Source organism: Lagopus muta, chromosome Z, assembly GCF_023343835.1.
Source record: "Lagopus muta isolate bLagMut1 chromosome Z, bLagMut1 primary, whole genome shotgun sequence".
In the NCBI taxonomy this organism is placed as follows: domain Eukaryota; kingdom Metazoa; phylum Chordata; class Aves; order Galliformes; family Phasianidae; genus Lagopus; species Lagopus muta.
Genome location: NC_064472.1, coordinates 11960953 through 11983740, shown reverse-complemented (window position 1 = coordinate 11983740; position 22788 = coordinate 11960953). Strand labels below are relative to the sequence as shown.

The following is a 22788-nucleotide window of genomic DNA, read 5'->3' as shown; positions in this document are numbered from 1 at the left end:
GATGAAATCTTAGGATAGATATTGATTGCAATTCAGTGAAATATACTGGAGAGTTTTCTTTACTAAAAGATAAGAAATTCAGCTTAAACACACTTCAGATTCCCCTTTAATGGTGAAAAACATGTATGAAAGATTTTAAGGCTGCAAAAAGTCTGATTTTCTGATTTTTGTTTCTTATTTTTCCTTTGTCTAGCAGCACATCAAATATGAGATAAAAATAGGAATATTTTTTTTCCTAAGTGCTAGATAGACACAGTTTGTACTGAAGAATTCCTTCATCCTACTTGAAGAGATTTCAAGCACACTGCCATTGTGAATACAGAAACTTAGTTGTAAACTCAGATCATAAAATCATAGAATGATCAAGGTTGGAAAAGCCTTCCAAGATCGTCCAGTCCAACCATTCACCTACACCAATATGTCCCCACTAAGCCACATTCCTTAATACTGCATCCAAACATTTCCTGAGCACCTCTAGGGGTGGTGTCTCCACCACCTCCCTGGGCAGCAGTGTCTGACCACTCTTTCAGAGAAGAAATGTTTCCTAACATCCAATATCCATGCTTCGAGCATGGTGGCCTAGTGGAAGATGTCCCTGCCAATAACATGGAGGTTGGAAATAGATGATCTTTAAAGGTCCCTTCCAACTCAAACTGTTCTGTGATTCTGTGATTCTACAATACTACTTTTCTGTGAAACCTTTATGTTTTTGCAGTATTTATCTGATTGCTTAAGAGGTCATTTTTTTGTTTGTCTGTAATAATATAAGATGTGGTAGAGTAAACATATGAACTTATTTATATTCTTTACCAAGTAATATGCTTGTTTTATTTAAAGACATTGTGTTCTTTAAATAGTTCTAAATCACATCCTTATTTTGTTCCCACAGAAGTCAGTTGTTAGAAGACAGAAGTGTTCTAAGCAGCAGCAATTCTGGTTTTGTGTTTGGAGAAAATATGGTTGAGAGAGTTGTGGTAAGATCTGTAAATTCTGGCACACTCTTTGTGTGTGTGTGAATGTATGTTTTTTTTCAGAGATTGATTCTTTTTAGCTCCTTCTGTTCTTTTTGAGTATACAGACTGCAATGGCTGTTGAAGAGAAAATAACTATTTTCTGTAGGAGGGGTAGGCATCCCTGTTTTTCCATTCAACATAAATACTCTAATTACAAATAACAGTATGCATTTTTCTTTTGCTAAATTTTTGACTTGTAAAACAGTTGCTTAAACATTCCATGCAAAGCACAACAGCAACAGTAGCAGAGAAATGAATGTGTCCTTTACCACTCACATAGTTTCTATCCATCCATTAAGAACTGGGAGAAGTTCATTTGAATACTCTTGGACAGAAGACAATATTTAACACTCACCATAGATACTGTCCATGTTAAGATATATTGTGCATGCCATCAAACAGCTTAATTAATTAAATCCTGCTGAGGACTATACCACTCAGGGTGGAATTAAAATTCACTTTCTAGTAAGAGTACAGTGAAAAAAATATGCATATCTGCCAGTGAAAAAAAATGAGAACTGAAGGGCTGGTTTGCAGCTTCTGACTAAGATTCATATGTAAGATAGTTTAGTCACAGTATTGTAGGAAGTCATTAGTGTTAATTTAAAACATGGATAAGAAGCTTAACCTGAAAAACTGAAAGATTGGAAGTTTTAATTCCTCTGATATTAAATGTGTGGTGTCTGGAAGTTTTGAGCTATTCTGGGGTTTAAGTATGAAATTGGAAATTAGCTGTAACTTAAATCCACTGGTAGACTTACGTGTTTAAAGCTTAGTCCTGGATCCTTACAAAGAAGCCATAATTCTTGGCAGGATGATGTACTGATTTTATGACAATAAAATTACTTCCAATGAAGAATAAAATTGTATAATCTATGTTTTTTACTCATAATGTATTACAATTCCAAATCTTCTCCCTGCTGTTCAGTAAAAGATTCAGTGTTCTGTCTGATAAGAAGTAATATAGCCTCTTTATATAAATATGAAATCTTACTTTCCCTTCTTTTTTTTTTTTCTAGAGCCCTGAAAAGCATTCTGTGTCATGCAATGAAGTTGATTCATACAAAAGAGAAATAACATCACTTTATATAGAATCTTTTCATGTAACAAGTAAGCGTACTCAGCAAAAAAGTACAATTAGACTTCATACTGCATGTTTGAGCGTGTTTGACGGTGTCAAATGAATTGTGCTAAGTAGTTTTCAAATGTTACTGGCACGTCCAATCTCCAGAATACTATTATGTACTTGCATGTGAAGTCTGTGTTTAGAATCATACAATCATAGAATGGTTTGAGTTGGAAGGGACCGTTAAGTTCCAATTCTTGTGCTTTAGACTTTCCCTTCATCTGTATATGTGCTTGGGATTGTCCCCACCCAAATGCAGGACCTTGTGCTTAGTCCTGTTGAACTTCATGAGGTTGGTATGGGTCCACCTCTCAAGCCTGTCCAGATCCCTCTGGATAGCATCCCTTCCCTCTAGTGTGTCAACCACACCACTCAGCTTGGTGTCATCTGCAAGCTTGCTGAGGGTGCACTCAATCCCACAGTCTGTGTTGCCTGTGAGGATGTTGAATAGCACTGATCCCAGCACAAATTATTGAGGAACGCCTCTCATCACGACCAGTGTCCACTTGGAGACTGAGCCATCCACTGCGACCCTCTGAGTGCCGCCACCCAGGTAATTTGTTATCCAGTGAGTGATCCATCCAGCAGATCCATTTTTTTCCAGTTTAGTGACTGGGATGTCATTCCGGACAATGTCAATCTGCAATCCAGGTTGATGATGTCAGTTGCTCTTCCTTTATCCATTGATGCCTGTAACTCCATTATAAAAGGCCACCAAGTTTGCTAGGCATGATTTGCCCTTGGTGAAGCCATGCTTATTACCTCCAATCACCTCATCTTTATTTTCCACGTGCTGTAGTAGGGCCTTCAGGAGAATCTGCTCCATGATCTGCACAGAGGTGAGACTGGCTGGCCTGTAGTTCCCTGGATGTTTTTTTCCTTTGGGGGCTATGTTTCCCCTTTTCCAGTCAGTGGGAGCTCCACCAAACTGCCATGACCTTTCAATTATGATGAAACTGCCAAGCAGCTATCCACCAGTTCCCTCAGAAGCCATGGATGGATCTCATTAGGGCCCATGGACTTGTGCATCTTCAGTTTCTTTATATTATGTTGAATGTGGTCTTCAGTTACAGAGGGCAGATCTTCTTTCTCCAGCTTCTTACCTTCCTTTCTGCAACTTGGGCAGCATGGCTAGACCCCTTGCTGGTGCAGTCATAGAATCATAAAATCACTCAGGTTGGAAAAGACCTTAAAGATCGAGTCCAACCACAACCTAACCATACTACCCTAACTAACCACCCTCCGCTAAATCATGTCCCTGAGCACCCCATCCAAACAGTTTTTCAACACATCCAGGGATGGTGACTCAACCACCTCCCTGGGGAGCCTATTCCAGTGCTTAACAACCCTTTCTGTAAAGAAGTTTTTCCTGATATCCAACCTAAACCTCCCCTGGCACAACTTGAGGCCATTTCACCTCACCCTGTCACCTGTCACCAGTGAGAAAAGACCAGCCCCACTCTCACTGTAAGTTCCTTTCATGTATTTGAGAAATAAGGTCTCCCCTCAGCCTCCTTTTTTCCCAGACTGAACACCCCAAGTTCCTTCAGTCTCTCCTCATAGGACACATTCTCCAAGCCCTTCACAAGCCTTGTTGCCCTTGCTGGACCTGGTCCAGCATGTCAATGTCCTTTGTGTACTGAGGTTCCCAAAATTGAACACAGTACTTGAGGTGAGGCCTCACCAGTGCCGAGGACAGGGGAAGGATTACTTCCCTAGTCCTGCTCACCACTCCATTCCTTCCAGTCTGAGACAAAGAAGTCAATAAGCACTTCAGCCTTCTCCATATCCCTTGTAACTAAGTCTCTGGTTTCCTCCCAGAGAGGGCTTACATCTTCCCTAGCCTTACTTTTGTCACTGATATACCTATAGAACAACTTCTTGTTCCCTTTTAAGTCCTTGGCTAGATTAATTCTACTTGGATTTTAGCTTTCTTAACCTATCTCTGGCTGCTTGGACAACTTCTTTGCAGTTCTCCCAGGCATTTTGTTCCTGCCTATACTCCATATAGATTTTCTCTTTGCACCAAAATAAGTCCAGGAGCTACTTGTTTGTCCACAGAGGCCTCCTGGCATTCTTGCCTGCTTTCCTCTTTCTTGGGATGCACTCCTCTGGGCTTGAAGGAGAAGGTCCTTGAATACTGACCAGCTGGTTCTTGAGCCCTTCTTCCCTCCAGGCCTTTATCCCATGTCACCCTGCCAAGCAGTTTCCTGAAGAGGTCAAAGTCTGCTCTCCTGAAGTCTAGAGCAGCAAGCTTGCTGTGCACCCTCTTTTATACTCTAAGGATCTTTTTAACTCCACTCATGGTCACTACAGCTAAGACTGCTCTTGAGCTTCATGTCATCACCAGCCCCTCTTTGTTGGTGAGGACAAGGACCAGCATGGCACCTTTTCTTGTGGGTTCCTGTACCATTTGGAAGAGGACGTTATCATCAGCACAGCTGGTGCTCTGCTGTGTCATCCTTACAACATACATCAGGGAGGGTAAAATTCCCTGTGAGAGTATCCTGTTTTTTGAATGTAAAGCTTCTCAGTCTTTCTAGATTAGTGGCCTATAGCAGATCTTCACTACAACATCTCCTTCCCCTGCATTCCCTTTAACTCTAACCTGGGGATGGTTTCTCAAAGCTTCTGTGACTTAAGTAACTGAAGCCTTGTTCATGACACCTCTCCTTTAACCACATATTGTTTTTTTGTTGTTTTTTTTTTTGTTGTTGTTTTATTTTATCAGTGCTTTCTCTCCCCATTCCCCTAACTCGGAGGACTGATCCGTTAGTCCCTTTTGATATTCATGCTGCTCATAGCTGTACCACTTGTCCCTGTGTGAAACAGCAACAGCAGGAAGTAGTCAGTGGGATGTACAAGGTGTGGCAACCTCTCTTCCCCACCTCTTCCCCCAACTCTCTTCTGGCAGCTGCTCTTTCCTCCTTGATGTGAGCAATAAGCAACAGACCTCTCTCAGTAATGGATCAGGATGACAAATGAGTGCTGCAGCAGAAAGCAGCTGCAGTTTGGTATATAAGATCTGAACTAGACTGACTTCAAAACGAATTATCTAAGTTACACAGGAAAAGGTAAAGTTTAACTGCTGTTTGATACTTGAAAAAGTGCAGTGAGCTTAGTGAGTAACTTTCAGAATGCATTTCTGAACTATGGTTTTAAACCATCTGCTGTTCGTATTCATTTGTAACTGAATAGTAGGGCTGAAACTTCTGTAAAGACAGATTTCAGGGGTTATTTGTGACTTTTTTGGGCAGTTTTTATGCTAGGCAAGACACAGAAACCTTAGCTGTAAGGGAATCCCAAATGGGTCCCCAGCTTTAGCCATCTTTGCACTCTTCTCTACTAATGGTAGGATTATAGGATCTTCTTTTGCAGATACATTCTTTCAAATTAAAAAGGAAAAAAAAACAAACAACATAGAGAACATGTATAATACATGCATCAATTGGGACATATGCCTTTCATTATATGTTAATCTCCTGAGCATTATTAGAAACCACTTTTATCTGGAAAATCAATTTCTAATTGTTCAGGGCTTGTTTCTGCAACTCGTCCCTTGGGGCAGATCACTGCATCTTCAAGAGAGCCCCACTCAATTCACAGTGGTCATGAATATCTGAGACATTTTGCAGTATTCCAGCTTTTTTTCCTTCTAGTTGGACAAAAGTGGAATAACACTAAATGACATTGGATGCCACAGGGAGTACTGAATTCACAGGCCACCATGCATGCTAAAAATACTCATTCTACAGAAATAAAGATTTCCTTTATTTTCCTTTCCTTTCCTTTCCTTTCCTTTCCTTTCCTTTCCTTTCCTTTCCTTTCCTTTTCTTTCCCTACAGAAACAGCTTTGTTGAGGAATGCAACACAGACTGAGTCAGCAGCTGCTCATATTTCCAAGCCAGGGGAGAAAATTCTGTTAGATAAAGTTGAAGTTATAACTGGAGAAGAAGAAGAACACAATGTATTACAGGTATGTATTTCATAACGCCCTGATTGTCAGCAGTTTTGTTGATGAAAAGAATGTCTAAATCCGAATTTACTAAATTTTACTATATTTATAGAATTTACTTCTGAAGCAATCATAACATCGCTATATGTTTTAAATTTTAAGTTTTTTTAAGATATACTTCTGCTTTTTTTTTTCCTTGTCTTAAATTTTCTTTTTCTTATTATATCCATATGCTATTGTAACTGAAACATCAAAATTAGAAGTAATTTGAGTAAAGCTTTTTTTAACGACAAAACATTTTTGGGGAAAGAATGTGTCATTTAATAATCGCCTTTATAAACAAGTACATAACTTTTTCAGTGAATGAGGGAATATGCTATTAGAGCACTTGCAATGCATTGACCTGTCAGTGGATATCACAGATGAAGAATTAATGAAGATTAAATAATTGTAAAAGTAAACTAGAATTCATAGAATCACAGAATCACAAGGTTGGAAACAACCTACAAGATCATCTAGTCCAACCATCCTCCCATTACCATGCTACCACAAACTGAACCATATCTCACAGTTCCTCATCCAAACACCTCTTGAACGCTGCCAGGGACGGCGACTCCACCACTTCCCTGGGCAGCCATTCCAGTGCCTGACCACTCTCGGAGAGAAAAAGTTTTTCCTTATGTCTGATCTTAAACCTCCTCTGAAAAACTTGTGGCCATCTTCTTGGGTCCTGTTTGTTGCCTGGGAGAAGAGGCCAAACCCCTCCTCATCACAGCCTCCCTTCAGGAAGTTGCACAGTGCAATGAGGTCTCCCCTGAGCCGCCTCTTCTCCAGACTGAACAATCCCAGCTCCCTCAGCCACTCCTCATAAGACTTGTGCTCCAGACCCCTCCTAGCTTCATTGCCCTTCTCTGGACACGTTCCAGGGCCTCAATGTTTGGTTTTTTTTTTGTAGTGAAGGGCCCCAAACTGAGCAAAGTACTTCAGGTGTGGCCTCACCAGTGCTGAGTACAGAGGGATGATTACTGCCCTGCTCCTGCTGGCCACAAATTCATGTTGATTGTTTTCAAAGAATAACTTAAAGTTTAGCACAAATTAGGGAGTCCTTTCCTTATGTAAAAATGTCAGTGTACCTATTTATCTATCCTGTATCCATGCGTACATATGTATTCAAAGCCACATCAGAAAATTTAAAAGCATAAAGTTTTAAAACCAATAAAGTTAACAGTGGATCACAATTTCCATCATGTGTTTCTTTTTCAGGTTAACTGCAAGCTCTTCCTATTTAATAAACTTTCTTTAACTTGGATTGAAAAAGGCAGAGGATCCCTGAGGCTTAATGACACTTCCAGCAATAAATGTGGCATGTTGCAATCGAGGCTGAGTAAGAATTAAATAACAAAGTAACACATACACAAAAGACTGATTAACTTGTACTGTTCCTGACTAGAATCAGTTTCTCTCTAATCATTTAAAACTGAGTAGCTAATTTTATTTAAATCAAGCTGCTGTGAATCTTTATATCCTTACCTGATGGAGTTGGCTTTGTTACAAACTGAGGCACTTCCTTGCCTCTGGGTGTTTCATATGGCTTGTGTATGCCCACATACTCATGTTGTGAGGTTCTGTGTCTTTTTGCTGGAAAGTATCTCCAAATTAGCTACCAGTCTGACAGTTTGTGCATCAGCACTGTTTCAAGACACTTCTGGAATGCTGTTTTTCCTGTGCTGTCATTTTTGTAATGCGTTATAGTTTCAGTAGATTATTTTCAGATTTATTAAAGAAATCAATGTATTTTGAAAATATTAGTTGCATGGAAGTGCTGGGAGAAACTGCTAATAAAAAGGAAGACAGTTCCAATCACTTATGTATGAACCTTCTTATTTTAGTTATGCGAAATCAAGGCAGCTTGAGACTGATTCTCAACACCAGACTCTGGGGTCAAATGGTGTTAAAAAGAGCAAACAGTAAAAGCCTGTGTTTCACAGCAACAGATCAAGAGGACCACTCTGTTCAAGTATTTCTAATTCAGGTAATCAAGAGAGAAAATCCCACCCAAATCCCCACCTCATCTAGATTTCTGAAGACTTGCTGGGGCTATGGTTTTAGCAAATAGCGTTCTATGTCTTGTTAAGCTATGATTAGCTTAGGCTTTGTATGGCTTTTGTTATGAAATGAGTTAGCAGTGTTATCCCATCATTCAAAAAAGGTATGAAGATGTGATATTGCCTCAGGAGAGATACTTCTTGATTCTGGTTCACATACCACTGAATCGGTGTTGTTCTATAGCATGGCATGCATCACTTACTGTTTCTTAGAGAGGCAACATAGTAAGAATTTCTACACAGGTAGTCACGCATTCATAAGTCACCTAGGAACAAGGCAGCAGCTTTCTGCTGTGATTCTGGACACAGTGCTTGCACACTTCTCATGCTTGACCAACAGACTTCTCTAATTATATGACCAGCCTGATGGATGAAGGGAGAGCAGTGGATATTGTGTTCCTGCACTTCAATAAAGCCTCTGCCTTTAATAATGTCCTTTGTAAGATCTTCACAGGTGAGCTACTTAAGCATGGGCTGGAGGAGCAGACAGTGAGGATGGCTGAAAACTGAGTAAATGGCTGGGCCTGAAGGGTAGTTGTTTAGTGATCTATCTAGGTGGAGGCCAGTAACCCCAGGATTCAGTACTGGGTCCAGCTCTGTATCACATCTTCATTAATGACCTGAACAATAGGATAGAGTTCACTCTTTGTAAATTCATAAATATCACAAAACTGGGGAAGTGGCTGACTCGCCAGAGGGTCATGCAGCCATCCAGAGGGATCTGAACAGACTGCAGAGCTCAGCTGAGTCTAATGAAGTACAGAGTCCTGCAACTGAGGAGGAACAGTCTAACATATCAGTATGAGCTGGGGGTTCTTCATCTGGAAAGCAGCTTTGCAGAAAAAGACCTAAGTGTTCCAGTGGACTAAAAACAAGAGTCAGCAATGTGCCCTTTCTTATCAGAAAGCTAAATGTATTCTTGGTTGGTGTTAGGCACAGTATCACCAGGTCAAGAGAGGTGATCCTCTCTGTCCTCCTGTAATCACTGCTGGTGAGGCTGTACCTGGAGTCCTGTGTTCAGTACAGCGTCCCCAGTACTCAGAGACATGGAGCTATAAAGTCTAGAGTAGTGCCACTAATATGACAAGAGGACTGCAGCATTTCTCCTGCGAGGAGAGGCTGAGAGAGCTGGGACTGCTCAGCCTGGTGATCAGGAGATTTATGGGTATCACATCAATGTCTATGATAACTCTAGGAGGAATACAAAGAAGATGGAACCAGTCTTTTTTCAGTATCGCCCAGTTCCAGGGCAAGAAGCAATTGGCACAAACTAGAACAAAAGAGGTTCCTTCTGAACATCCACAAACACTTCTGTACTGTGTGGGCAATGGAGCATTGGCACAGGTTTCCCAAAGAGACAGTGGATTCTTATTTTTGGAGATGTTCAATGCCCATGTAGACACAGTCCTGGGCTACCTACTGCATGTCCTTGCTTGAGTTTGGTGTTGGACCATGTGGCTTCCAGAGATCCCTTCCAACCTCAACCATTCTGTGATTCTGTGATGATCCATCTGGTCTAGGACCTCTGTTTCAGAGTTGAGAAAGAACACAGATTTTGTAATGTGGCTTTACATAAGACAGCAGTCTTGGGAATACTGGTTTTCTCTGGCTGGAGCTGGTAAGTGGAGCATGGAAATGTGGTGGACTTATTTGCAAGTAATTACCACATAAAGGTATGATGTTCCCTACTAGATCCTTTCTGGTTCAACCTCTTGGGCAAGAAAACTGCTGCTTACAGGAGGTGTCACATTTAATACACATGCAAAATACATGCATGCAGTGTTTATGAAAGCACTGTAAGCCTGTCACTTTCTAACAGTGATTGACTAACTCTGACTGTGCTGTGCAGCCAATCTGCACGTGCACATTAGAAATGTCCTAGATTTCCAGAGGTGATGCAGTTTTCTAGTGTATAGACATGTAAACATTAATAAGATTTGTCCTGACAGTTCTAAACAATAAAAACAGACATGTATTGAGAAGCCAAGGTACAGCTGTGTGAGTGTGGCAAAACGTGCAGGAAGCTGCCTGTACAGTTATCAATGAAGCAGCTAGTGTCCTATAGCTGATTTCTCATCAAACTAAGCCCTCTGTGTCACATCTACAATTGAACCCCTTCAGGACTGGTTACTCCACCACTTCCCTGGCCAGCCAGTTCCAACGCCTTTATCATTCTGAGTGTCCTTCTCTGTACCATCTTTACTTCTGTGCTTGAGATATGATAACCAGAGTAGAACATAGTAGTCAGGACATGGCTGCTCTAAAGTTTTATGTACTGGCAAAATGGTGCCCTGTCTGGTTTTCACATCCTTTCTTGATTTAAAAATTGCAGCACAGTTCATTATATTTTTAAGGTTAATAAATGTAATTTATATTTTTTTGTGGTTAGGCTTTAAAAGTTTTATTTCTTCTGTAAATCAAAATGCAAACACATATATTACTATTCAAATGCTTTATTTGTTCTAGGAATATATTTAGGAATTGTCTGGAGTATGATATATTCAGTACAGCCATTCTTCAGGGAAGATAATTCTTAAGGGTTTTTTTTTTCATGTAATTATAGATAAAATAATCAATATATTTTAAATTTTCAACCACTGAAGGGAATCTGACATCCTTTGTGTCTAAATCTATTCTCAGAAATAAATTACTGTGAATCTTATATACATTATTTTGATTAAAAAAACAAAACAAAACAAAACAAACACAATCAAAATAAAGTTATTTTATTGCTTTTGAAAACTTCTCAGCCTCTCTGTAAAAATAAAGTTTCTTAGTTAATTTTGACTCTAAATCTTATTTTCTGCAGGCAAGATCAAAAGATGCTGGATATTTGTATGCAGCAATACATCACCGCCTTGTGGCACTGCGAAGCTGTGCTGAGCAAGAATCAGATGCTAATCAAATAGACACAGAGTCAGAGACAGCTTTTCATCTGTTAAACTGTGACAGTGATGAAGATGATGAAAAAATAACTCAAGTGAGCAGCAGTGGATCCGGTAAGCAGAATTTTTCCCAAGGATGCTGTAATTCTTACAAGGTTTTTTTCCTTCTAAGTAATAAAATTGTACTTTTTTTCATGTTGACTGCAACTTTAATCAAAATTTATGTTATAGATACTCTTTGCTAAGTAGGTGAGGGTAACTCCTTGCAGCTGACTGCTATTACGATGCTAGATTTTACTAGATAAGTGGTAGATAGAATAGTTTGGTTAGAATGGATCTACAAAGATCACCAAGCCCAGTTGTGCGACCTCTTCGGGGCTAGTTAAAGCACATAACTGAGGGCATTATCTAAACAATTCTTAGACACTGACAGGCGTGGGGATTGCTAGGAAGTCTGTTCTTCAGGAAGCCATTTTTCTTCATGTCCAATGCCCTGGTGCAGCGTTGTGCCATTCCCATCCTGTCATCAGTTTCCAGGAGCAGAGCCCAGCATCTCTCTCTGCTTCCCCTCCTCAGGGAGCTATAGAGAGCAATGAGGTTGCCGCATGACCTCCTCTTCTCCAGACAGGACAATCTAAATGTCCTTAACCACTCTTCGTGGGATTTGTTCTCTACCCTTGTTGACCTTCTCTGGACTCTTTCAAGGACTTTAACATTCCTTTTGTATTGTGGTGCCCAGAACAGCACACAATATTCAAGGTGAGGCTGCTCCAACAAAAGAATAGTTGGAAAATGACAACTTTTTGTTGGCTAGCTGTGCTGTGTTCAGAGCACCCCACAGGGCAGTTTGCTCTCTTGGCTGCCCAGTCACACTGCTGGCTCATGCTGAGCTGCTGTCCCCAGAATCTCTAAGTTCCTTCCTGCTGAGCTGCTCTCCAGCCATTTGTCTCCCATCCATGCCCGTGTCTTGCACTGCTTGTTCCCAAGTGCAGTACCCAGAATTTTCCTGTTAAACTCCATGGTGTCACTGACTGCCCAGTGCTATCTAGATCCTTCCACAAGGCCTCATCCCTCCAGGCAGCCAGCAGCACCTCTCAGTTTTTGTGCATTGACAAATGCGCTGGGGATGCATTCCAGTCTTGCATCATCAGTGTTGAACAGGAGTGGCTCTTGAAATGAGCCCTGGAGAACATCACTAGTGATCAGTGCTAATACCTGTTTGCTTTATAGCAGTGGAATATTTTTTTGAAAAAAAAAAGCTGAGAGTTAAGGAATTTTAATATTGTCAACTTTTATCTGAAATCTTCTTTAGTACATTTCAGTAGATATGACTGGAGGCACTGAGATACTTCTTACAGGAATGAGTAGAAGTTGAGTCCATATGCATCATCAAGTAGCTAGTTATTAATGCCTCCAAGCACTGTGTGTTTACTAAAACAATATTTACTTTGTTCTAGTTAACTTTGTTTAAAGCACTGATTTTTGATTGGTTCTAATAACTACTTCTCTAAGAGACTCCTGGTTCAAGATTTACATGCCAGCCATGCCAGCTGTTTTGGCAGGCTTTTTTTTAACATAATAAGAATGTAGGCTCTTCAAAGTAAGGAATGTAGCTAAAACAGGACGTAAGGGACAAACTGACTTAATGCTGCTCTAGAAAATGAAAGGCCTAAAAGCTCTTCTGTCTTGGCAGAAACACAAGACACATTTCTGGAGGAAATTGTGCCAAATTGCCACTATGAATACAGAAGCTACCAATTGAACTTTCTCGTAGGACTAAAGCAGGAAGGTCTGAGTTGTTGCTCCTAGAATTTGCTTCCCTCTTTAAGTAACATACTGTCCTTATACTCACTTCTTTTTAACAAGTATTCAACAGAAATAAGTCATGTACAACCAACGGCTATGAGTAACTGTTTGCTTAAGGAAAACACGCAAGCCTTTTTTCCCCGTTTGACAGATCGCAGCTTATAGTCTTGTTCCCATGATCAGTTGTTATTGAAATACACTTCAGTAGCATTCAGTGCCCTAAACAATGTATGATGCTCTCACACAAAATTTTCTCACAAATACCTTCATTCTGTTTAGGAAATGGAATTTTTTTTCCTTTGAAAACTGCCTGTACTGCTTCCAGCTAATCAAACATTCCCTCATTAATAATCTCTATTGACTGTACAAAGATTCAGGTAACTTGAAAACTGTGGATGGAGTTTGATTCCTTTCCAAGGATTACTGTGATAAGAACTCTTTGTTGTTTTAGGGGAAAAAAAAAAAAAAGAAGAAGAAAGAAAAGAAAGAGGTGAAAGGGAATATAAAAGCAGTTTGGGAGCACAGATTTACTAGTTAAATATTTACTTTGATTTGCAGAGATTTGTGATACAAATATTCGAATGGCATCCAGCAAACAGATTCTGAAATACGGCTGTCAGGTGTTCGTGAGTGTCAAGCCCTTTAGTTTAAGCTTCTATCTTTTATTTGTGTTCAAACAATTCCTGTCAGCAGTTTTAGCAATCCCTTTCAAATGCTTTTTGGATGACTTCTATCATTCCCTGCTTATCTCTTCTATTATTCTCAGAGCCACAAGGTTTTAATTTTGCATAAATTTCAGTCAGTGGTATCCAAGCCCCACTTTCTGTGCAGACATTCACATCTTACATGTGTCTGTCCCTAGAACTTCCATTTCCAAAACAGGAGATTGTAGTCATAGCTTTTTAAATAAGGTGAGGTCAGTTTTAAACTCTAAAGTAGAAATGTGTATTTGGATGCAAGAAATCAGATCCTGCATATTTAAGAACGTTTGATAAAGAGCCTACATTTTCATTTAAGTATGAATGATGTTTCATTCATTTCCAGGGATTGTCTCTCCTTTAGAATTGTAGAATCGCTGAGGTTGGAAAGAATCTCTAAGATCACCCAGTCCAACCATCCACCTACTTCCAATATTGCCCACCAAATCATGTCCTTAGGTATCAGATCTGCCATTTCCTTAAGTGCCTCCAGGGACGGTAACTCCACCGCTTCTCTGGGCAGCTTGTTCCAATGCATGACCAGTTCTTCTGAGGAGAAAGATTTTTAATATCCAATCTTTAGTTTAGGCTACTATGAGACGCATAGCTTCTCAGTGACTGCTTCATTACAGGAAATCAGATTAAAAAATATGCTTAGATTTTATTTTTATTTTATTTAATTATGTTCTACCTGCTTTGTCTCAAAAAAAAGCAATGACAGTTCTCTCTTTTCTTAATACAGGCATCTCTGTTAAGCTGAAGTTACATTGTTCCCTAGATTATAATTTCATTTCAATAATATATTTCATGACAGTGTAAAAGACATGGAAAAAAATAATCAAAGTTATTTTTGATGTAAAAGATTGAATAAAAGCAAGTAGAATTTATATTAGTGAAGTGTTCGTGAACAGCAAGGTGATGCTATATGCTTGCAATAAATTTTCCTACATGCAGTTCTTCACTGTACTGTCCTCAGAACCTTAACCCTTTATAAGGACTCTGTAAAAGGTAGGAGAGGTATTTCTACTATTCAGTATAGACAATTGTTTTGAATCGTGTCACTTTCAAGTAAAGATATTGTTTTCATAAGATCTGTAAATAGTAAGCTGATTTTTCTGATATTTTTATTACCTTATATTTCACTAATTACAACTCAGATACTTTCAGCAACAAAATGATGTTTAAATTTGAATGGAGAGAAACAGAACAATTCATCCAACTTCAATCAATTTTTGAGAGTGGTTGGCATTAATCGCTCTCTTAGAAGTGTTTATTTTTCCCACTAACTACAAAGTGAGCTGAGGAGATGAATTTAGAATAGATGGCAAACTTCTAGACTGACAAAAGTTAGGCAAATTTCTCCTTCCCTTTATATAACTTGCCTGCTCAATATTTCACTACATTTGCCTCAAATTGTCTTTGTAATATCTAGCTGAGAAGAGATCAGCAGAATTCTTTATGGTAATGGGAAAAATGTTCTCACTAAATTATTTAACAAATAAAATGATGAGAAAAGCTGGTAGGATAATATGCAAATAATTAGAATTAGAGTGTTCCTTTCTGAGGGGAATACCACTGCTATCAATTGTATGACTCTCCTTTCTTGTTTTTCTTCTCTTGGCATTTGTAAACTTCATATTCTCTGCTGTATGATGTATCTGCTTCTACAGACAGAATGGAGAATGTTCCTTACCCAGGTGTAGAGAATAGCTGGGTAAGGGAGATTGGTCACTGTGGGCAAGAAGGTGGACCCAAACCCTGTGGATAAGGAGGAACTAGTACCCAATATGTGTGCTGCAATGAGTAAAGTAATGTGCAAACCATTGCCATTTCCTCCTCTGCCTTGGCTTATAGATCTCAAACATCTGCTTGTGATTTTCCTATATGCTGGCAGACCTATGTCAGGTATCTGTGCAGATTCAGTCTGTGCAGATTGTGAACAGCTGTTTTTTAAGTCCTTTGACTACAGGCTGTCACAATTTCAGCACTTGGGAGTAATGAATTCCTCTACTAATACATGTAAGTTCCACGTATAGTTTTGGAATACGTGGTTCTGTAATTTAGGCTCTGAATCTTTTGCAAGATGCTTTCATCTTTCCACTGGTCACAAACAAAAGAGGTATCTATGTCAGGCTCACAAAGTCAACCAGCAAGAATATGGATCTGTTATTTAGAACCACAATACCTAAGCTTAGCAAAAGATGATCAGAAGTCATTACTTAGGCTCCTAAATAAATAAGATGTTCCTGAGAATATTTTTGCTTCTGATCATTTTAAGAGGTTTTACGGCCTTTAAGGAGATTTCTGTCCTTTCTTCAAAGAAATAATGTTTTGTTTACATCTGTAAATATCAGAAATACTAGAAGGTCTGTAAAATGAGAAACTTCCATATTTCCTTGTGGGGAAAAAAAAAAAAAAAAAAAAAAAAAAGAAAGTTTTATACCTCTCAAATAATGGCAGTTTTTTCTAAATCCAAAATGCTATTATAACACTTCAGGATTGTGAGGGACAAAGGTGACAGTTATCAGTAGGCAAATGAATGCTTTATGAGTTATGTCTCACCATTAACTCTTTCACGTTTGCTTCAAAGTTCATTCTGATTGAGTGATCCTCTAGTTTTATTGAAGTGCATTCTCTTACCTGGTATGGAATTTTCTTTTAGAAGTTATTAGAGTGAATTCAGAGTTGTCGATGTCCAGGACTATGTATTCTACCCAAGAATTCTACCCATACATAACCATAAGCCTTAAGAGAAAACTAAATTGGAGACATAATGTGTCCTGTGTGGATCCACCAAGAATCCATCACAGATTTTGGAGACTAGTGATGCTGAGAGCAGAACAGTATCATGTTATGGAAATGCTTTAGGTTTTGTTTTATCGCAGAGAAATTTTCTAGTCCACTGTACACATACCTCCTGTATTGGCCTCATTAGGACTCTGTCATTTCCTGTTGTTTATCAAGACATAAGATCTCTGTTATGAGAGTGTTGTTGCTGTTGCAGTTGCTTTTTAAAGTAAATTTCTTAAAAAAGCTTTTTAAAGAAACTAATATTGAGCAACACTGTAGGAACTCCTGCTATCTTTGTTTGACATTTCTTGTCGATTCAAATTCTTATCCAGTGTTAAAGATTCAAGCACAATCACACACACAATTTGGGGGGGGGGGGGGGAGGGTTGGAAGTTCAAGTTTCTTTATTCTTTGCAATGAAAATCAGTAATGCCTCAAAGAAAAATTTAAAAAGAGAGAGAGAGAGATAGACATCTGTCTGATTGGCTTTAAAAGCTGATGTATCACGAAAAGTTTAGGAGGGATGAGAGGGGACGGAAGAGGAAGATTCAGATTTCATATTCTGACAAGTACAAGGCTTTTTCAGTTCACCTGTAAAAGGTTTAAAAATTTTAGTAACTCTTTAGAGGTGGCCAGGTGATAGCAGAAATTTTCCAGCAGATCCTGAGGGAATGATGTTACCCATCAACTATATACACTTTTGCAGGTTTTGCATTCTAGATTACTCACCAGAACCACCCTTGGATATTTTATCATGACCATAAAGTTACTTGAAGATATGTTGTATTTCTTGCAGTTTACTGACATCTACTGTTAAGTATTAACATCAAATTACTTAAGTCAGTAGAAGACAAGTTGTTTTGCATCCCAGAAACAGTGTCCTGTCTGGACACCTTATATCCTTAAGTGCTCATGTGCTCATCTTTATTGACATGGGGAGTCACAGGCTTCATTCACTATTCACATGCTCAAATATTTGTGAATAATCCTGTGTTATCTGGTTAGATATTTATCTAAACCAGGAACTGATTGTATCCAAACTTTAACCCACTGCTTTGGTATTATGAAATGCCAGTTTGCTTCAAAATGTGAATACATTCAAATTTAAAGAAATGTTTTTTTTTAAATCTGTTTCAGATCATTCTAGATGGAACCGCAGGCAGCCTGTAGTCTGCTCATGAAATGTACCACAGTTTACAGCAGACTACTGAGGACTCAACTTCTCAACATGCTGGAGATGCATCAGGACCTGGAAGAAGGAAATCAGAAGAATTTTGTTTTATGACTTCTAAGCAAAGATTAATTTTATAAACAGTTTATGTTCAATACATTGGGAAGGAACTTGAGACGCAAGTTGAGGGTTCCAGTCAGCTTGCTTTGCACTGAGATGAGAATAACATGATGGCTTCCAGTGTTCAAGAACTGTTAAAAGAGATTCAGATTTTAAAATTAAATATACTTAGATGCATTATTAAAGTAAGGACTTTTATAGGGAATCCTGTTTGTAAGTACATGCAAGCAGAATGGTCAGTGGCAGTTCAACATGACAAAGGCCTACAGAAATCGAATTTTGTTGTTGTTTTTTGTTTCTAATATGTGGAGTAGTCACCAGAAAGTTTTGTTAAAGGGCAAAGAACTAGGTTCTGCTCTTACATCCATACAGCTACATCATGAAGAACTGTAAGCAGAAGTTCCAAGGGATGTCTGAGCATTGCAATCTAAAAGTGAATCTGTTTGCACTTACAAACATTTTCTTGCTTGCACAGAACAAGCACTTGCACTCTTAACTGTCTGTTAGATACATAAAAATAAATAGACATAGACATTATAAGTAGAGATCTGCATATAATCTATCTTACATTTTTGAGATTGTCTAAGATTGTTTCTGCTTTCCTACTAGCCACAGTTATCCCTAAACAGCATGAGATTAATACATTAGTCAAATATGTGCAATAATCCAAACAGCACTAACAACTCAAACACTCCTTGTAGAAGCGATTCCACAACTAGCTCACTACCTAGCCAATCTCATGGTAAACTGGAAGGTCAGTTCTCCAAATGCCACCTGTGAATTAAGACTTTCCAGACCCTTCACAAGCCCATGTAGTGCACAGGCACTATTTAATGCTCTGTGCTTTCTATTCTTTCTGTTAACAGGTACAGAAAGTGTATGTCTGTGGTCACTCTGCTACAGACTTCTTTTGCCTTGTATATTGTTGGCTACAAAACATTAATTCCTGATCATTCTCAGAGGTGGAAAAAAAAAAAAAAGAAAAAAAAAAGGTCTGAAGTATCTTAAGTCCTTTTAATTAAGAAAGTTGTTAATGTTTATCAGCCATAAAAGCTGCATCATACCTGAAGAGTCAAGTTACGATTTAGTCTCCCATCTGAACATATGTATGAAGTTGGAAGAATTCCAGCTTCTTTCTAAATTCTCAAGATTGGAGCCCAGGTGAAGCTGAACTAGCATCTGGATTACTTGAATCTTACACAGCCTGCCAAAATTAGCACTTCTCTGACTTCTGGATGAGAGCAAGTTTAAATGGAACTGGATTTTTGCCTTTGCAATGGAGCATCTGTTTCTAGAAGAACTGGAATGGTTTTTCACCCTTCAGTTTGCTGATAACGAAAATTTCTTTCTAGAACAGCTGTAGACTGCGTCCTTCTGTGACAGCCTTGCTCCTGAGCACTACAGCATTTCCATTACTGACCTTCATATTTCATTGCTGTAACTCAGGAACAAAGCTCCGTGTTACAAAAACTTCTCCAGTTGTTAAAAAACAGCAATCTTATGTATTTAGCAACAGGTCATGGGGAGAACTTTGCCCTGAAGCTCAACTGGTTGTGCACTGAATGTAGAGTTTGATTTCAAAGTCTGCCCCGGTAATCAAAGCCATCCATATAACTGATTTTAAGCATCAGAGTGTCATCATAAAGTCCCACAACTTCTAAATTCTACCGCAGTATATGCACCAGAATTTTTACAGAGGACTTCAAAACTTTGTAATGTACTGCCATAGTGAAAGTTGCAAAGCTTATGATCGTTCACAAATAATAAAAAAAAACCTCTCTGAGCTGCCTTTTCCCAAGACTGTATTATACATTCACACACCAGTATACACACATTTGTTCAAACACACACACACTTAAAAATGAAGCTACACTTCCTACAAGCTGTGAAGGTAAAGAGATGTTTGAATACTCTGAGGAATGTGGAGAGCGTGGTAGTAGAAGACATATAAATACATATATGTGCAGACATGTATGAGGTAAGAAGTTTCACTCTTGTGATCCTAATCCATTATTTATTTTATTTAGTCTCATTGCACTAAATTTTTGTGTTTCTTAAGACTAAAGGTATGCTGGTATGTAATGTATTAACTTGGTTTTGAAAATGTAACATTTGTCATTTTATGACAGCAGGAGTAACCATTTCTATGTCCAAACAATAAACAGATTTTCTTAAGCTTTTATTTCTATCCATTTGTCTTACTGCGTGTGAAAGTTAGTGCTTCCTACAAACTGTTCCTTCCATAGCACTTCCAGCCTGTTTTCCTAAGAAAAAAAAAGATTCAAATAATCACGTACCTCATCCATCTCTCTGTCAGGACCACTTCGAGCCAAATGTTGAATTTGGAAGAATTTGTTGAGAGGTGTGATATCTATTTTTCATGAAAATTTGCGTTTGTTGGGTGACAAAAATCAGATACAGGTATGCTTTGAAGAAACTGCTTCTCAATAAGCTTGTTATATTCTGTGGTCCTGGATGTTGCATTCCTGGCTCTGAAGAGGGAGGGAAGAGAGTAAAACCATGGAAGGGTGGAATGTGGTTCCTTGTGGTTCCCTATGCCTTGGTAAGTGGCATAGGGACCTTTCATGTGGCACAAATCTACATGAAGTTAGAGATCACTAATTTTGCTGTTCATGGAGCAACTTCTTCTGTGCTTTTTCAGATGAAAAGTATTCTAAATTTATTTATTTAAAGAACATACATTCTAGATGCAAAATTTCTGACAAATCTCAGTGATTAATTTGTATATATAGAGGATGCAGAGCTTGAAATTCTTAGGAATTAGTAGAGGAATAATTATCACAAGGAGGGAAAATTAAAAATTCCTAATCAAAGGATACGGATGCAGATACCTGCCATTAAGATTATGACTTGTTGGAAAAATTTACTTGGACAGGATAGCGTTAATGACTTATTCCACACTCTTAAAAAAAAAAAAAAGGAAAAAAAAAATCCATAATGTCAAGTCTCCTTGCATTTTATCATTTCCTTAATTTCAGCACCCTTTTCTTTCTTTAATGTCATCATCTTTAGTGACCTCTTAATTACTGCTGACAAACTAAGAGTCTAGTAATGTTTCTATTGGATGACTAAATGTATGAATGATTTAATGAATGAATGAATACAGGGAAAACCTTCAGCACATCTGATAACTGCTTTTAATGTTACCGAGTCTGCACAAAAGAGACAAGGAGGGAGGAGAGTCCTCTTTTTTTCTCTACATGGATTTTATAAGACTTAATACTAGAGACTGCTTCCATGGGCTGGTTGCTCCCCACCAGCTCAGGCTGCCTAGGGCCCATCCAACTGGCCTTGAACACCTCCAGACATGGAGCACCCATAGCACTTTGGGCAGCACTGCCCTCCAAATGAAGAATTTCCTTCTAACATCTAACCTAAACTTCCCCCTTGTCCTGTCACTAGCTACCCATGTAGAAGGTCAGTCTCTCCTTTTTAAAAACAGTATTTATTGAATGTTCTGCAAGTAGGCCTATTTACAAAGTAATGTTGCACAAAGCAGTGTATGTGCTGTGGGAAGTTTAAACTTTTTTCCTATGGTTCTGCCTGAGACTTCCTCTTGGGAGTCACGGATGAATCACTTCATTTTCTGTGCCTCAGCTCTTCTTCCAGGAGGTTTAGATCTTAAGACATTTTGAATTTACAATTTAAAACACATGTTCTGATAATGTATGCACCTATGATATTTGCTGTAGGCCTCAATCCAAAAGACCTTATCATGATAGCGGTACGGCCACAGAGTAAAATAGTGCTCTGCATTCAAGCCTGACATAGCGACTGAAGCTGATTTGTACACAATGATCAAAGCAGTTCGATATAAATAGGTACTGTGAGAAGCACAGAATCCTGGAAGAGTAGTTAAATGAGCTATAAGATAGGTATCTTGCAGGACTGAGCTACAACATTTCAAAATCTCATATTGCCACATGTTCTACCACTTTGTATGATCCAAAAATTAATGGTTATACAGAATGAGGCATTTTCTGGGGATTAGTTATGTTTAATTACTCTCCTGATAAGCTGGTTTGTGGTAGTGTCTTTCAAGGCTAAGCTAATCAGTAGACAGAAAATGCTTCTGCCCGTCAGTACAGACCAGATTTTGTACTGCTGCAGGATAGCGGGGAGCAGCCGAATGCCTTCAGCCATCTCATTTCCTAAGGCTCCCAGTTAAAAGTCCCTTAGAAGAGTGCTGCATTCACAGGTAAACAGCTGCTGCTGCTTCCCTAGGGCAAGCACAGGCACAGGACAAGAAGTTGGGTAAGCGCGTAAGCAAAGCATTTGGTGTAGATGTACTGCGATTGCGAAACAGAATTCTTGATAGGACAAATATTCATAATGGTAGGGAAAAAAAGAAGAAGGAAAAAAGCAAACCCAAACGCCAGCACTTCCAGGTGGGTCTCAATATGAGAAAGCAGCTGCGCATCGATGACGTTCCTGCTGGGCTCGCAAAGCACGCACACCTGCGTCACGAATAAAAGGCGCGGCTTCTCCAACAAGTCGTTTCTCACCCGATCCTCACAGGACGCCGTGTTAAGCACTCCTCAACAAAGGGCTTATACTGGTTTTTCCAACTTTCCAAGTCCTCCCCTCCTGACTGTCAGGAGCCACGAAGTCAGCCTCACTCGCCAAGGTCAGCCCCGGGACGCCCAAATCCTGGCTAAGCACCGAGCGCGCACGACCTAAAAGAGGACGCTAACAGCTTTATTTTACTTTATTTTACTTAATTTTGTTCTGTGAGCACAAAAAAAGGGGCTGCGTAGAAGGCAGCGCGGGGTGCAGCAGGGGCAGCCACGCGGATCGGCAGCCACGCGGACCGGCTCACCCCGCGCTCCCGCGCACATCCCGCACCGCAGCCTACGTGCCCGGAGCTGCGTCCCGCCCACCAAAGACAGGGACGCGGGAGACGCAGCCGTCCGCCCAGCGCATGCGCAGCCCGCGCCCCAAGGCTCGGACGGGAAACCATTCGCCCCACGCTCGCCCCCACCCCTCCTTTGATCAGCAAGAGCGCACGCGCGCCGTGCGCGGGACCCAGCCCAGGAGCAGCGCCCCGCCCCGCCCCGCGTTTCCTGATTGGCGGAGGTTGTGGCTGCGCGCGCGCGGC

General features: G+C 39.6%; 1 protein-coding gene across 1 annotated transcript in view; it reads left to right on the top strand.

Moving 5' to 3' along the window:
• The window catches only part of RANBP3L (RAN binding protein 3 like), a 38383-nt gene extending 18444 nt beyond the window's left edge, over window positions 1-19939 (top strand). Inside the window, exons 9-15 of the mRNA XM_048931747.1 lie at window positions 890-974; window positions 2033-2123; window positions 5985-6115; window positions 7358-7478; window positions 7984-8126; window positions 11009-11198; window positions 17516-19939. Coding sequence (XP_048787704.1) covers window positions 890-974; window positions 2033-2123; window positions 5985-6115; window positions 7358-7478; window positions 7984-8126; window positions 11009-11198; window positions 17516-17559 — 805 coding nt within the window. The 3' untranslated portion in view covers window positions 17560-19939. The remainder of the gene's footprint in view (window positions 1-889; window positions 975-2032; window positions 2124-5984; window positions 6116-7357; window positions 7479-7983; window positions 8127-11008; window positions 11199-17515) is intronic.
• The last annotated feature ends 2849 nt before the right edge of the window (window positions 19940-22788 follow it).